Below are 14,231 nucleotides of genomic sequence, written 5' to 3'. Positions count from 1 at the left end.
TTCAAGGTCAATACAAACATAGCTGCTAGGGGGCATTCTGGATGAGATTGGGCAATGGTTTCAGAAACGGGGGCTTGGGGCCAGCCTGTGGGGGTGAGAAAGAACCCTCAAAATATATACCTTAGGTATCACCAAGTTCTGCCTACTCAGCCTACGCAGGAGTAAGTCGTAATTCATAAGGGGTTCATGACTTGCCATGGGTGAGAAGCTAGCTGGTAGCAGAAGGCTTCTGATTTCCAGTGCTTCTGTATTTCTAGTCCTCTTCCTGAATGAGCTGCCTACTAAAGGCCAAGAGGGGAGGGATGAAGATGCAAGGAGTGAGCTATGAATGCAGGCAACTTCCATGAGGTATCTGCATATAAATGGTGGGAGTGCCAATTTAAAAAGTGCCATCCTTCAGGATGTAGAAATCTGTACTTCCCTCCAAAATTCAGGTATAGTAATAAATATAGTAAATCTATCTTTTTGAACCAAATACTTAAAATAAATACCAGTTTAAAAATTAGAAAAATGTCAGGAATGATTATTTTAAAACAAACTCACAGGGTTTTTATTAATAAGTTGAGATTTCTATCCAAGTGGTGAAGAAAAGTGTAAATTATTTAGGGTACGCTATTAGTGTTCCTAAGTACATTTGAAGTATTTATTTCTTCACATGGTATGAAATATTCTTTTTAAATATCTATAATCTGTATAATTGCTTTTTAATCCTAAATAAATATCTTCCTATCAAAAATTTGATGCATAGTAAGAATAAAACACCGATAGTAAAGGAAGATGATATAACTAAAGAATACATAATCTTTATATTTCATCTCATGAAATAATTTGAAAATTAATGAAGGAAAATGGCTGTCATGCCTCAAGTAGATCAGTCAGAAAGAATGTCTGTAATAATGATGGAGTATTTGCTAATTACCGGGATTCTCATGGGTGAGTTTTGATTTTTCTTGATATTTCTTGATATTTCTCCTTCTCATTGAAGACTTACTATTATTAAAGGCCTTGAAATTAGTCACCAAAGGTATAGTAGAGGATTTCCATTTTCTGGCTTGTGTATTTTTTGCTAAACTAAACAATATTAACTTACTTTACATGAATATTTCTTAAAGGTAGATTCTGTTGAAAGAGATTCAAGATAATAATAACTTAGGAGTTTTCTTCATCAGTGCCTAATATTTATAGAAGTCTTAGAACAGGAAGCCAAAAAATATCTGATCAGATGTATCCTTGGTCCAGAGTGTCCATTTCCATAGCCTTAGATTGATCTATAAAACAGTGATATGTGTGAAAGTATTTGCTTACTCTGAAGGTATTATAATTCTTTTCCCTGAGAGGCTATAAGGAATAGTGGCCATAATGCACTGAACTTTAGGCATTAGCAAACTTGGTTCTCAACCTTGTGATCTTGGCCATGTTGTTTACCACTTTGGATATTTACCTGTCTTCCCTATGTTACCAGGTGGTTTTGCAAAATCACATGCTTACGAAATGTTTTTATACATTATCAAATGCAGTCAAATAGTAGTGATGCCTTATATTTAGAACACAAACCATTTTATATGCAAGTGGGAAATAGCTGATTTGAGCCAAAAGTCCTTAAAGAAAATTTGCCAAAACTGAATGTTTTTAATTGTGTATTTTTTGAACTTCTGCTTAACTGCTCATCATTAAGCACATTTGAAGTGGCGAGGCTTGGTCAGTAGGGTGTAATCTGTCACGTTGCAGAGAATAAAAGCAACTCTGGAATCCGGACAGGGCCTTCTTCCCTTTGTGCACTGTCTCCACAGCATCTGTGCTCCTCCCGGCCCCTAGATCCCAGCCCCCCGTGGCCTGCAGGCACAGGCGGACCCATCTGCTCAGCAACACAGAGCTGACTGACAGAGATGGATCAGCAGACGGTGGACTTCCTGGTTCTCCTAAATATTTAATAATCTGTGCCTCCCTGACATCGATGTTCAGGGGTAAAGGTGTATTTGTCAGAAATATAAACATAGTGATTAAGTGATCATAGAAATTAAACATATGGAATCAACTCTAATGCTAAAAAATTATAACAAAAAATTTTTAAATTCAGTTTTTAAAAAAGCTCTAGCTTAAGGAACACCTTGTCCAGAAAGGCATAGATGAGGGGAGAGGAGCAAGGCCCTACTGTCGGTTAACTTCTATATGCCAGGAACAGGGCTTCCACAGACACAGCACAAGTGTGTCATGATAACAATAAATAATAACAAAATTTGTATATTAAAAATGCATTATGGCTTTATGACCTGTTCAGCTTAACTTCCTTTCCCCAGCCTCTAAATTTGTCCCTTTTTTTTTTTACTCAGTAAAAATGAAAATAGACTGGGGTTACTTTGTGTCAGTTATATACTGTCAGAGACTTGGGGTCACAATATGTAAGTGGAAATATTTTTACTGACATGTATACTTGACATCCTTTTTTGTGTGGGAGAGCTTTTGTTGAAGAAAAAAAATTAGAAATTATGACCACTGATTAATATACCAGGTAAGAAATACATTTTAAAACAGATTTAATATAAGATCTAGTTACTACACTGCACAGAAGTTTTGGAAACAGTACAGGTTAGATTCAGACCCTCTGAAATAGAAATACGTCTAGTGAGAGCATAATATGATGTTTTTGGCACCCAGGGGGCTTGTGTTCTCTTGCACAATATGAATGCTGAATTATATTTTATGTTTCCCCATGTAAGTACAATTCCAGCTTTATTCCACATATATATATTTGTGCACATTGTTGTTTTTTTTTTTTTTTTTTTTGGTATTTGTGCACATTGTTCTTCTGTGTGTAGTAAATGACTGAGATGAGAAATGTCTTCTTAAATATATAAGAACACATTCTCAGGGGTGCCTGGGTGGGTTGGGTGTCTGACTCTTGATTTCAGCTCAGGTCTTGATCCCAGGGTCATGAGATTGAGCCCTGCATCAGGCTCCGTGCTAAGTGCGGAGCCTGCTTGAGATTCTGTCTCTCCCCTCACTCTGCCCCTGCCCTGCTTTCTCTCTCTCTCTCTCTCTCTCTCTCTCTCTCAAAAAAAATTTTTTTTAATAAATAAAATTAAAAAACCCACATTCTTAGATTCAGAAAAGTTTAGGAATGAGACAAATATTGCTTATAATCCTACCACATAGCCTCACTGATGATCTTTTTTTTTTTTAAAAGGTTAGAGATACATATGGAAAGAAAATTATTAGTTTTCCTAAGAGTGTAATTTAAATGTTCTCACACACAAATAAAAAAAAGTAAATATGTAAATATGTGAAGGACAAATGTGTTATAGGCGAATCCTTTTATAATGTTTACATATAGCAAATCATCACATAGCACATTTTAAATGTGTTGCAATTTAATTTGTCAGTTATACCTCATGAAAGCTGTGGAGAAAAAGTTTCCAGTTCTGCTTCTCAAAGTTTGCCAGTGTCGGGGTGCCTGGGTGGCTCAGTCGGTTAAGCGTCCGACTTCAGCTCAGGTCACGATCTCACGGTCTGTGAGTTCGAGCCCCGCGTCGGGCTCTGGGCTGATGGCTCAGAGCCTGGAGCCTGCTTCCGATTCTGTGTCTCCCTCTCTCTCTGCCCCTCCCCTGTTCATGCTCTGTCTCTCTCTGTCTCAAAAATAAATAAAAACGTTAAAAAAAATTAAAAAAAAAAAGTTTGCCAGTGTCTTTTCTTGTGTATTCTTATAGGGTAGAATACATATTTTCATAGATAATTTCTTCTTCACAAAAGGGATATTTCTGCATCAGAAATAGATTAGAAATCTTTCCCAGTCAGCACATGGAGTTCTCCCTCTGCCCATTTAAACAGTTGCAGGGTGCCATATATACTTCCTGTGGTTGACATAAACGGTCCACCTGCTGCTAAGCATTTAAGTTTGGATACTATATCCGTTTATTTGTATCAGCTTTTTACAGATGCATATTTTTGTACTTTCTGCAATAGTAATAGGTGGGTGGTTTAAAAACCATTTGTTTTATCATTAACTTTTCTTCATTATGAAGAAAAATACATGTATGTTGTAGAAAATGTGAAAATGGGAAAATTATGAATAAATAAAAACTGTGCATAACCTCACTAACCATAGATAAGAACTGGTAACATTCTGATATATTTGATCTTCTCTTTTTTTCCTGTGTTCATGAACACATAGATGTGTACCTACTTAGATACCAATAGTTGTCCTACTGTTACATAATTCTCAATCCTATTTTTTATTTTATATTTTCTTGGGTGTTTAAAAGTTCTTAGTATAATTTTTTTAAGTTTATTTATTTCTAGAGAGAGTGAGCAAGTGTGTGCATGGGGCAGGGGCAGAGAAAGGGAGAGAGAGAATCCCAAGCAGTCTCTGCACTGTCAGCGCAGAGCCTGGTGTGGGGCTTGATTCCAGGAACCACAAGATAATGGCTTGAGCTGAAATCAAGTCAGACGCTGAGCTGACTGAGCCCCCGGGGGGGCCCCATGAGTGTAATTTTTAAAACAACTTTATTGAGGTACCTTTAACATATAAAAATTATGTAAATTTAAGGTGCACAGTTGAATGTTTCAATATATGAGCCGGGCAAGGTGGCACCCGCCTGTAGTCCCAGCTACTCAGGAGGCTGAGGCAGGAGGATTGCTTGAGCCGAGGAGTTCTGGGCTGTAGTGCACTATGCCCACTGGGTGTCCGCACTAAGTTCGGCATCAATATGGTGACCTCCCGGGAGCACGGGACCACCAGGTTGCCTAAGGAGGGGTGAACCAACCCAGGTCAGAAACGGAGCAGGTCAAAACTCCCGTGCTGATCAATATATGTATATATCATAAAAAGATCATCACAATCAAGTTAAATAACTTATCTGTCACCTCTGCATAATTGCGTGCATGCGTGTATGTGTGTGTGTGTGTGTGTGTGTGTGTGTGTGTGTGTGTGTTTGCATGTTATCATTAACTGTAGACACCATGCTGTTCATTAGATCCCCAGAACTCATTCATCTAGCATAACTGAAACTTTGTACCCTTTGGCCAACATCTCCTCATTTCTCCCTCCCAGATTCCCTGGCAACCACCATTTTACTCTCTGCATCTATGTATGTGACTATTTTAGATTCCATATATAAGTGAGATCAGGCAGTATTAGTTTTTCTCTGTGTCTGGCTTATTTCACCTTGCATAGTGTTCTGCAGGTTCATCCATGTTGTCTCAAATGAGAAGGCTTCTTTCTTTTTTATGGCTGAATAATATTCCTGTGTGTGTGTGTGTGTGTGTGTGTGTGTGTCTGTGTGTCTGTGTGTCTGTGTGTCTGTGTGTGATGTGATGTGATGTGATATATATAGATAGTATCCATTAGTTCACTGATGGACACTTACATTGCTCCTATATCTTAGCTATTATGATTAATGCTGCAATGAACATGGGAGAGCACATACATCCCCGAGATCCTCATTTCATTTCCTTTGGATAAATACACAGTAGTGGGATTGCTGGATCATGTTATAATTCTCTTTTTAATTTTCTGAGGATTTACATACTGTTTTCCATAATGGCTGAACCAATTTACATTCCTAGCAACAGTATACAAGGGTTCCCTTTTGTCCATATCCTCACCAACACTTTTGTCCTATTGCTAATTGCCATTCTTATAGGCATCTGGTGATATCTCATGGTTTTGATTTGCATTTCCCTGATGATTAGTGATGTTGAGTATCTTTTCATGTGTCTGTTGGGCATTTGTATGTCTTCTTTAGAAAAATGTCTATTCTGGTCCTTTGCCCATTTTTAAATTGGGTGGTTTGTTTTTTGCTATTGACTTGTAGGGGTTCCTCATGTATTTTGGGTATTAACCCCTTATTGAATATGCAGTTTGCAAATATTTTTGGTGAGTGTAATTTTTAATAGTTGTATGATATTACACTTCTACTTTGACTAATTTTTAATATGAAATTTAACTTTTCTTATTTTAGCTGGACCTCCATATACTTTGTATTTTGGTATTAAATTCTATGCTGAAGATCCGTGTAAGCTTAAAGAAGAAATAACCAGGTATAGTATTGACTTTGCTTTTGAACAATTCATGTATGGCATATACAGAGGGCTTTATTTAATACAAACTGGGGTCAAACATTTGGATGTGTGTCTACCTTGTTTTGTAATGCATCTCCACTGAGAGTTAAATTTAAACTAGCATTGCATGAGGAAGATCAGTGTCTGATGATAGATGTGTGTGAACAATGGCATGAACCCGGGTGACATGATGATAGATTTTGCATCTGCTGTGATGGGATATTTCTGTATCATTATTGTGAAGACTGCATTTGGCCTTTGTAGTCAGTAGCCGTTTGAACTGTGTAAAAGAAGGATATTTTGATACTCCGTTTGCATATGTAAATACAAATTTGAAGAGCCAGTTATTTCTCTTTATTTGGTTATAGCTTAAATGTGAGTTGTCCAGGGCTTTTGTTTATCTCCACAGGAAATGAAAAGATAATTGCTTTCAGTATAAAGGACAAAAACAACAACAACAACAGCAGGGTTTCACAGTGTATTCTTTCACCTTTGTCATCAAATATTTTATTTCAGTTTATGGCAGAATTTCCAGTTGGTATTGATTATATTATTAAAAATAGTCCATGCCAACATTTGAAAGTGGCTTATAAAGAGCAGGCAGTAGTGTTAGGTTTTCACTGAACTCCACTAGACTGTATGTGGTAGCAAACAAAAGCATTTTCCCTGACTTAACTCTAAGTGGTCAGCTTTCTTAGTGAACCCGTATCACTGGCTCAAGGAAAGCTGAATGCGTTGTTCAAAACCTTGGAAATTGTGTCTTTGATAACGAAGGTGGTCTGTGGTTTTGTTCCTATTCCATCCTTTCGTGGTTTTCCTTAGATTCTTTTGTCTTGATTCTGGACTGCACTCAGAAGAGTGAGAAAAGAGGAGGCGAAGTGGACCTTTCCTGTGCTTCTCTGGAGTGCTGTAATTAGGCCTCATTTTTAGAACTGTGCCAAGCTTCATTCACATCTTCCATCTCCACTTTATAAAGGACCACTTTTAAAGGAGGGCTGTCCTGTGAGGCCTTCCAGGAGCACACCTCTATGGGGGAAGGGCCGTTGTGTTGGGAAGGAATTAAGGAGAGGGGTCATATTTACATTAGAGCTTCGTGAATAATCTTTGCAGTTGAGGGATTTCTGAGTTATGGGCTCATGGGGAAACTGAGTCCAAGTGGTAAACACACACAAAGGCACACACACACCCATGTTTGTAACTTATTAGGAAATTGCAAGGAAATAACATTTTATGAAAATACCAGGAAAGTCCTTCATTTTGAGGTTGTCAGTAACCTCTCTGTGCCTCACTTTCCTCAACTGTAAATTTGGAGATCTACCTGTCTCATAAGGTTTTGTAAGCATGAAATGGTGTACTAAAAATAATGTAAAGCTTGTGTTAGTTGGCTGCATTTGGTCAGCAAGTGCTTGATAAATGGTAGCACTTACTATTTCATTCTCTCCTCGCTCCAGCAGGCCAGTGGAGTTACATCTTGAGTGAGGGTTGGGTTCCAAAAGATACTTGATTTATTATTCATAAGGAGAGAAATGTGTGTTTTAGAATGCATTATTTTAAACCTGTTCACCTAATATTATGAACAGAAATTTCCCTTCAGAATCTACTACCAGCTCGTGAGCAGAATGTACAGATTTGTGGGTAACGTACAACCTCACGACATATTCCCTACAATCTTCTTTTCCTCACATATTAGACCAGATCGTGTAGCTAAGAACCAGATTACAGAGTTGGCTTCCAGCTAGTAGCCATGACCTAAAATAATTTATTTTTATTGCCCAGAGCATATAGTTGAGCTTAGGTAAGTTTAATATGACTCAATATGATCTCACTACATACTGATTTTTACAATGTCCTGAAGATTAAGTCATTAATTTGCATGAATAGGTTCATTTAAATGGATAGGCATCATGGACCTTACAAAGGGAGTCAATTGCCTGAGATGATTTTGGCAAAAGTGAAACTAAAACCCAAACCCCAAATCTCCCAATATATGCTATTAAAGGAAAAGTATACTTAGGTCAGCATTTGCAAGTTGAACATTTATCTTGCTTCAATTCTCTGGAAAACTCTTCCAGCCTACTGTGTATTGGCTCTTGGGTTGTTCGTAAGTTTTGAGATGAAAATTAATGCTATCTAAAGTCTCTTCTCTTCACCGGCTCTTTAGATAATTTGTGTCCTCATGGTATCTGTTAAGCTTATTTTTAATTCTGATTCAAAATATTACAACAGCCTTCCACATATTCTGGATCATTTATAGCTCTGTATCCCCTGCACACTTGATAAGCATAACACACATTTTGGTTAAGAAGACAGGCTTTGGAATTAGATAGGCTGAGGTTTGCATCCTTGCTCTGCCACTCACTAGCTGTGTAAATTTGAGAAAACTATGTAACCTTTTAAAGTCTCCGTTTTCTCATCTGCAAAAACGAATTAAAGTATTTTTTCAAGAAGACAATGACAGGAATATATAAGATGATACACAGGCCAAGCACTGACCCTAACACCAAAATATAATGTTCCATAGATGATAGGGGTAGTTGAAGTAAAAATAATGATAAATACTTTATGTTTTCAAATTATTGATTAAGAAATCAGGGAGGAAAAGACCAGCTTGGATTGGAGCCCTGAGATGGGTCTTCCAGCTTAAAGTCAGTCCACTAGTCACAACTTTCTGGGTATAGTTGTTCATTTAATTATGAATCCTCCTACGTCTGCTCTCTTGCCTACATTTCTTGAATTTGTGTGTAAGGACAGAACTCACTCATTCAGCTACCATCATTTAATAACTACATGGAGCACTGTGTCCAGTGCCCTGAGTACCAAGGAGATTCAGTAGTGACCCAAGAGAGAATTTCAGTCTTGCAGAGAGGGAGGACAGAGAGACTGTCTACTGCTTTGCTGGACGACCCTATCTGTGATGTCGCTGGAAGCTTTCTGAACCTTCAAGGATCTAAGAACAGTTTCTGAAAAAGAAAACAATGTTCCAAATGACTCGTTCATAATGGACACTCTTTAACTTCTAAACATAGGTATTTGGGGGTGCCTAGGTGGCTCAGTCAGTTGAGCGTCCGGCTTTGGCTCAGGTCATGATCTCATGGTTTGTGAGTTTGAGCCCCGTGTCGGGTTCTGTGCTGACAGCTCTGAGCCTGGAGCCTATTTCGGAATCTGTGTCTCTCTCTTTCTGCTCTTCCCCTGCTTGTGCTCTCTCTCTTTCTCTCTCTCGAAAATAAACATTAAAAAATTTTTTTAACATAGGTATTTGATTTTTTAATTTTGTTTTGTAATGTTTTAGAGCAGCCTTTGGAGACTGACATTAAGCTTATTTTTTTAAATTTTATTATTTTAATATGGAAATTCCTATTTTTCACTTTGTGAAGATTAGTTTGTTTTGGCTTCTTTACCAGCTGAATGGCCTGCAGCTACATGTTCATGTCCAGAGTTTCTGTCCTCTAAGTGAGGATAAGGGTTTTCGATACAACACAGTTGAGACAAGGGTCACATTCTGGGATGGATGCAAAAGAAATCTGTGAACCTTAAAGGATTATACAAATGTAAGGTGATATTATTGCTACTTGTTCCTGTATTGTAATCATCAGTTTTATACTTTTGAGATGAAAGTGTTATTCCTGATTTTGCCACTTTTTCTTGAGAATCAATGTGTGCTTCCTCTACTAATTTTCTCCTTATTAAGCAATACATGCCATTTTCCCCTGCAATGTTCAATATTTTGTGTATCATAAACATTTCCCTCTGTCCTTCACAGTGAAGTTTTATCTGAAATGATTAGGCTCCTATCACATGCTAGGTTCCCTCTGTGTGGGAGGCAGAAAACAATCCTGCTTCCCTGTAGGTAGCTACTCTCCTCTTAGATTCTTCAGTGTCAAATTCACCTGGCACTGAAATCAGACTTCTCCCTGTCCCCAGATTGCTGTTTTCTCACCGGGTCCTAAGTCGCTGGAAGGGGCGCTTCAGGCGTGTTGGTGTAAGCATCTTTGGCCACTGAATTTCAGGGAACCTTGTGTTTGGGTTCTGGAAAGAATGGGGTGTCTCTGCCCCTTCTTGAAGCAAACCTCTGATACTTGCTAAATTGTTAATGGTGCTCAACAGCTTGTACATCGTTGGTGTCAGCTCAGCTCTTTGCAGTGAATGTCAGATAAGCAGAAAACCGTGAAGCCAATATTTTAAGCCCTTCACTTGTGTTGTACTGGGTGTAGTGCGGTAACTGTGGACAGGGTGGAAGACCCAGCTTTTTTACCCCAGGGCTCATGATCTAGCTTGGAAGACAGTGTGTATACACCAAGATATTAATTTACATGAAAATATAACCAATACCTGCTTTAAGAAGCCTCTTCTTTGCACCAGAATGCCTGGAAAGCTTCCTTATTAAGTGGATCATCTTTTTTTTTTTTTTTTTTTTTTAATTTTTTTTTTCAACGTTTTTTTATTTTTGGGACAGAGAGAGACAGAGCATGAACGGGGGAGGAGCAGAGAGAGAGGGAGACACAGAATCGGAAACAGGCTCCAGGCTCCGAGCCATCAGCCCAGAGCCTGACGCGGGGCTCGAACTCACGGACCGCGAGATCGTGACCTGGCTGAAGTCGGACGCTTAACCGACTGCGCCACCCAGGCGCCCAAGTGGATCATCTTTAATGAGTGTTCCATTTTTCTCCAATAGGGGTAGAGTATAACCAGGGTCACAGTAGAGTTGATCATCAAAACCCTTACACTTTGGAGAATGATGAGAAGAGCTGTTAATAGTTATACATGTATAACAGGCATAAAGAAGATCTGTCCTAGGCAAACTGGCATGCAGTTTCCCCCTAATTAAAACCACAGATAAAAAGGATTCAAGCATCCAATCATAGCCTTAAGCAGAGTAACAGAGGGAAAGACTCACCAACTCTAAATTTGTGATTTAAATAAAATATTAAATGTACACTAAGTCCCATAAAATCGACAAAATACGTTATATGCAGCTAGTTAAAAATAGGCCCTGACATAATGATAAAATATTTGTTTAGTATATGAAAATATGATTCTACTGTATCATGAATTTGTCTTATAAAAAACTGATATGATGCTTGCTGTGATAAAGATTAAGCAAATTCTTAATTAAAAATAGTTTACTTGTCTTTTGATTTTAGTGGATTTTTCTTTAATGCAATGACTTAAAGATCTCTGGTATCTTTAAAAGGCAGGCTGTCCAGAGAAGTTTGAACAGATGTCCTTTTTTCTTTTTCTTTGTGAATTTCTCAGAGACAGCAAAGAGTGTTCAGTTTTTTCCATTTCAGCCATCTGTCTACCTATTCATTTGTATATCTATCCATCAAGTCAACATTTATTGAGCAATTACTATGTGCCAGACCTATATACTGAGACTACAGTCACTGATGGGATATGGTCCATTTCTTTGTATCTGTTTGCCTTTCTCTCAGTTTCAGTTCTTTGTGTTTTCATCCCCCTCTGTTTCTCTTTCCTTTTCTCTTTGAAGCAAACTCTTGTGGGATTAGGTTCCTCTGTTTCTGTATTTGGCAAGCGATTTGACTGTTCAGTCAGATGTTATAAAAGTCTTAATAGAACAAGACAAATATGCATCTGTGACCCATTTCCTTAAAAAAAAAAACACTTCAGGAAAAGAAATTCCAAGTTAACAATAGAGAGAGTGTAACTAAATAAATGTTAATTTCCAACAAGCAGTAGTAATTCTAGCAAAATGTGTCTTCAGTGTATAACCTTTTGTATTTAAGTTCTGCTAATAGTACTTTACTCTGCTTTTTTCCTCCTCAAGGGGAGGATAGATGATTATAACAAAGTGGATGTGATATCCAAGATGAGCATTCAGGGCATGGGGAGTAGTTAAGTAGGGCTAGAAAAGTAAACGCAAGTTAGGGAGTAGAGATAGTCACTGGTTAATGGCAAGAAATTTTGGCTCAAGAAGCACAAGTCTTCCGAGGATTTTTTTAAACTGGTTGTAGTTTATTTTTCTCTTGGTGCAAGCCACTGGGTTGCAGAGTGTCAGGAAGGCTTGAGTGTGGCTTGGAGAGTGAAGAGTGGGGTTCTCTCAACTTCCTTTTTGCTGTTTTGCTGTAGAAGAACCCAACCACTTTTGCTGGCTGCAGCTTGCCTAGTAGTGGGTAGCAGAGGGGAGGGAAGGGCTCTGATGAGCCCAGCACCTCCTGAAGCCTGCTGGCTGCTGGTGGCCACCCAGGACTGGGGCCCGATGTTGGCCTTGTCAGGCTGGCCACCAGGTTGCCTCCTCCTGGCTTCCAGAGCCAGGTCACAGGTATTGGTGCCGCTGGAGGCCTGAGGGAGGTTCTGAGCATTCTGGGGACTCCCAACACTGTAGCCATGGACTGGAGGGTGGACTTGGTGAAAAAGAAGCTTGCCTACCAGGATTTGGGTTGGTGTTGGGGAGACCCGGGTGGTGAGGCGTGGCTTCTCCAGGATGCCCTGCATTTCCCAGGAGCTGTTATTGGACATGGAACCTTGGTGGCACCGGAAATAATCGTGGATGGCCAGGAGGGAGCCATTGGAGGGGATGACTGCTGTGCTGTCACTTGTGGGCCTGTGGAAACCAGTGCAGCCACCTCTTGTGGGCCTTGGTGCATGATCACCAGTGGCAGGGGTGCAGATGGGGACCCTAGGCCATAGAGCCCATTTGCAAAGGAGACTGAGGCAGGCCCCTCCAAGACCGAGGCCTGCATGTTACAAACTCTCTTAAGGATCTGAATTTTATTCTGAAAGCAAAATGAAATTTTTAAAGGTCTTATTTTTTCCAGGGAGTGATATGATCCTATTTTTCTGTTAAGAATTTCATCTATTTTTCGGGAAGGTTGTTTGGAAGGGAGATAAGTGTGAATGTTGGCAGAGCACTGAAGGTTTCAGAAATCCGGTGGATAGTGACCTGAAGTGGATTCCAAAAGACAACAGATTTAGTGACTGAATGCACATGCCAGGGTTGCACATTGTTGGTAGGTTTCTCTTACTTGGATATATGGAGACTGTGGTGCTGTTTACTAAAATGGGAATTCAGGAAACACAAGGTGTTAAGAACATTATCTCTTAAGCTTGTGGATGCAGTCAAACTTGGTCCAGTCTTCTAGAAATAATCAGAGTAGTATCTAACATTTGGATTCCCTCACTATGGCCTTTGGTTGTGAGCATTTGGAGAAAAGAAACTTAATACAGCTGACTTTTATAGTTCATTTCCTTTGCCCTTTTCCTGCCCTTCCCAGTGACATCAAGAGTTGGCTTGCAAAGAAAGAGAAATTACAAAGGACACAGCCTGGTGCATGAGTGTGTGAATGCATGCTGCATTGTAGGTAATGGTGGCTGAGGACGGTGTTGATGGTTCATTGTATTGGTTCATGTATCTCTGGCTTCTCTCACCCTCACTCCACAGGCAGAAAGACTGGATGGGGGAGAGAAGGAGGGAAGCCAGCCAAAGTTGCATAGCATCCTGATTAAGAGGTTCCAGAGTCGTATTGCCTGGGTTCTAGTTCTGGCTCTGCTGCTTAACTAGTTGTGACATCTTGGATGAGACACTTGACTTCATTTCTTTGTGTCTATTAGTTACTTCATTCTGCAAAATGGAGACAATCATAGTACTGGCCCTATTTTAAAGTCTTAACATAAATTACTGTATGTAAAACACTTAGAATGAGTTACTATATTAACAGTATTTGGGACAGTGGGTGGCACTATTCTAACGGGTTCTTTTAGGCAAATGGAATGAACAAAGCCATAGATAATGGGCATGAGAATTGATGGAATTGCACCATAATGACCTTTTTATCCTGTACCCATGGTTTTAGACCCTGTAGGTAACACATCGTAAAGGTTGTTCCTACCAGTAAGACCGCGTCATAGTTGTAGTGGCAGTGGCATTAATGAGAATGGTGAGAGTAGCTTTTATGTAACTTCCACATTGACCTCGTGAGGTGTAGACACTTCGCTGTCCCGGCTCTGCAGGTGCAGAGACTGGCTGTTGGAGAGGGTCAGTAGCTGCCCAGATGAATACTGGAGCTGGGAAGCAATCTATCCAGTCTCACTTGAGAGCCTACACTTTTGAGCCACTACCCTGTATTGCTTATGTGTGTTTAAATAGTTCCTGTTCACTCAACAGCCCCCTCATAAAAGCACAGAAGTGGCTTTATTTTCCTTCAAGGTGATTGGCT

At 39.4% G+C, this 14,231-nt stretch overlaps 1 protein-coding gene across 3 annotated transcripts in view; it reads left to right on the top strand.

The window, feature by feature from the left end:
* EPB41L4A (erythrocyte membrane protein band 4.1 like 4A) overlaps positions 1-14,231 on the top strand; it is a 263,653-nt gene that overhangs the window by 148,862 nt on the left and 100,560 nt on the right. For all 3 annotated transcript variants that reach the window (XM_049647720.1, XM_049647721.1, XM_049647719.1), the window contains one exon: positions 5,958-6,036. In XM_049647720.1, the coding sequence (XP_049503677.1) occupies positions 5,958-6,036 (79 nt within the window). The remainder of the gene's footprint in view (positions 1-5,957; positions 6,037-14,231) is intronic.

Source organism: Panthera uncia, assembly GCF_023721935.1.
Source record: "Panthera uncia isolate 11264 chromosome A1 unlocalized genomic scaffold, Puncia_PCG_1.0 HiC_scaffold_17, whole genome shotgun sequence".
Classification (NCBI taxonomy): Eukaryota; Metazoa; Chordata; class Mammalia; order Carnivora; family Felidae; genus Panthera; species Panthera uncia.
The sequence above is the reverse complement of the archived record's forward strand: the minus strand, read 5'-3'. Positions and strand labels throughout refer to the sequence as shown.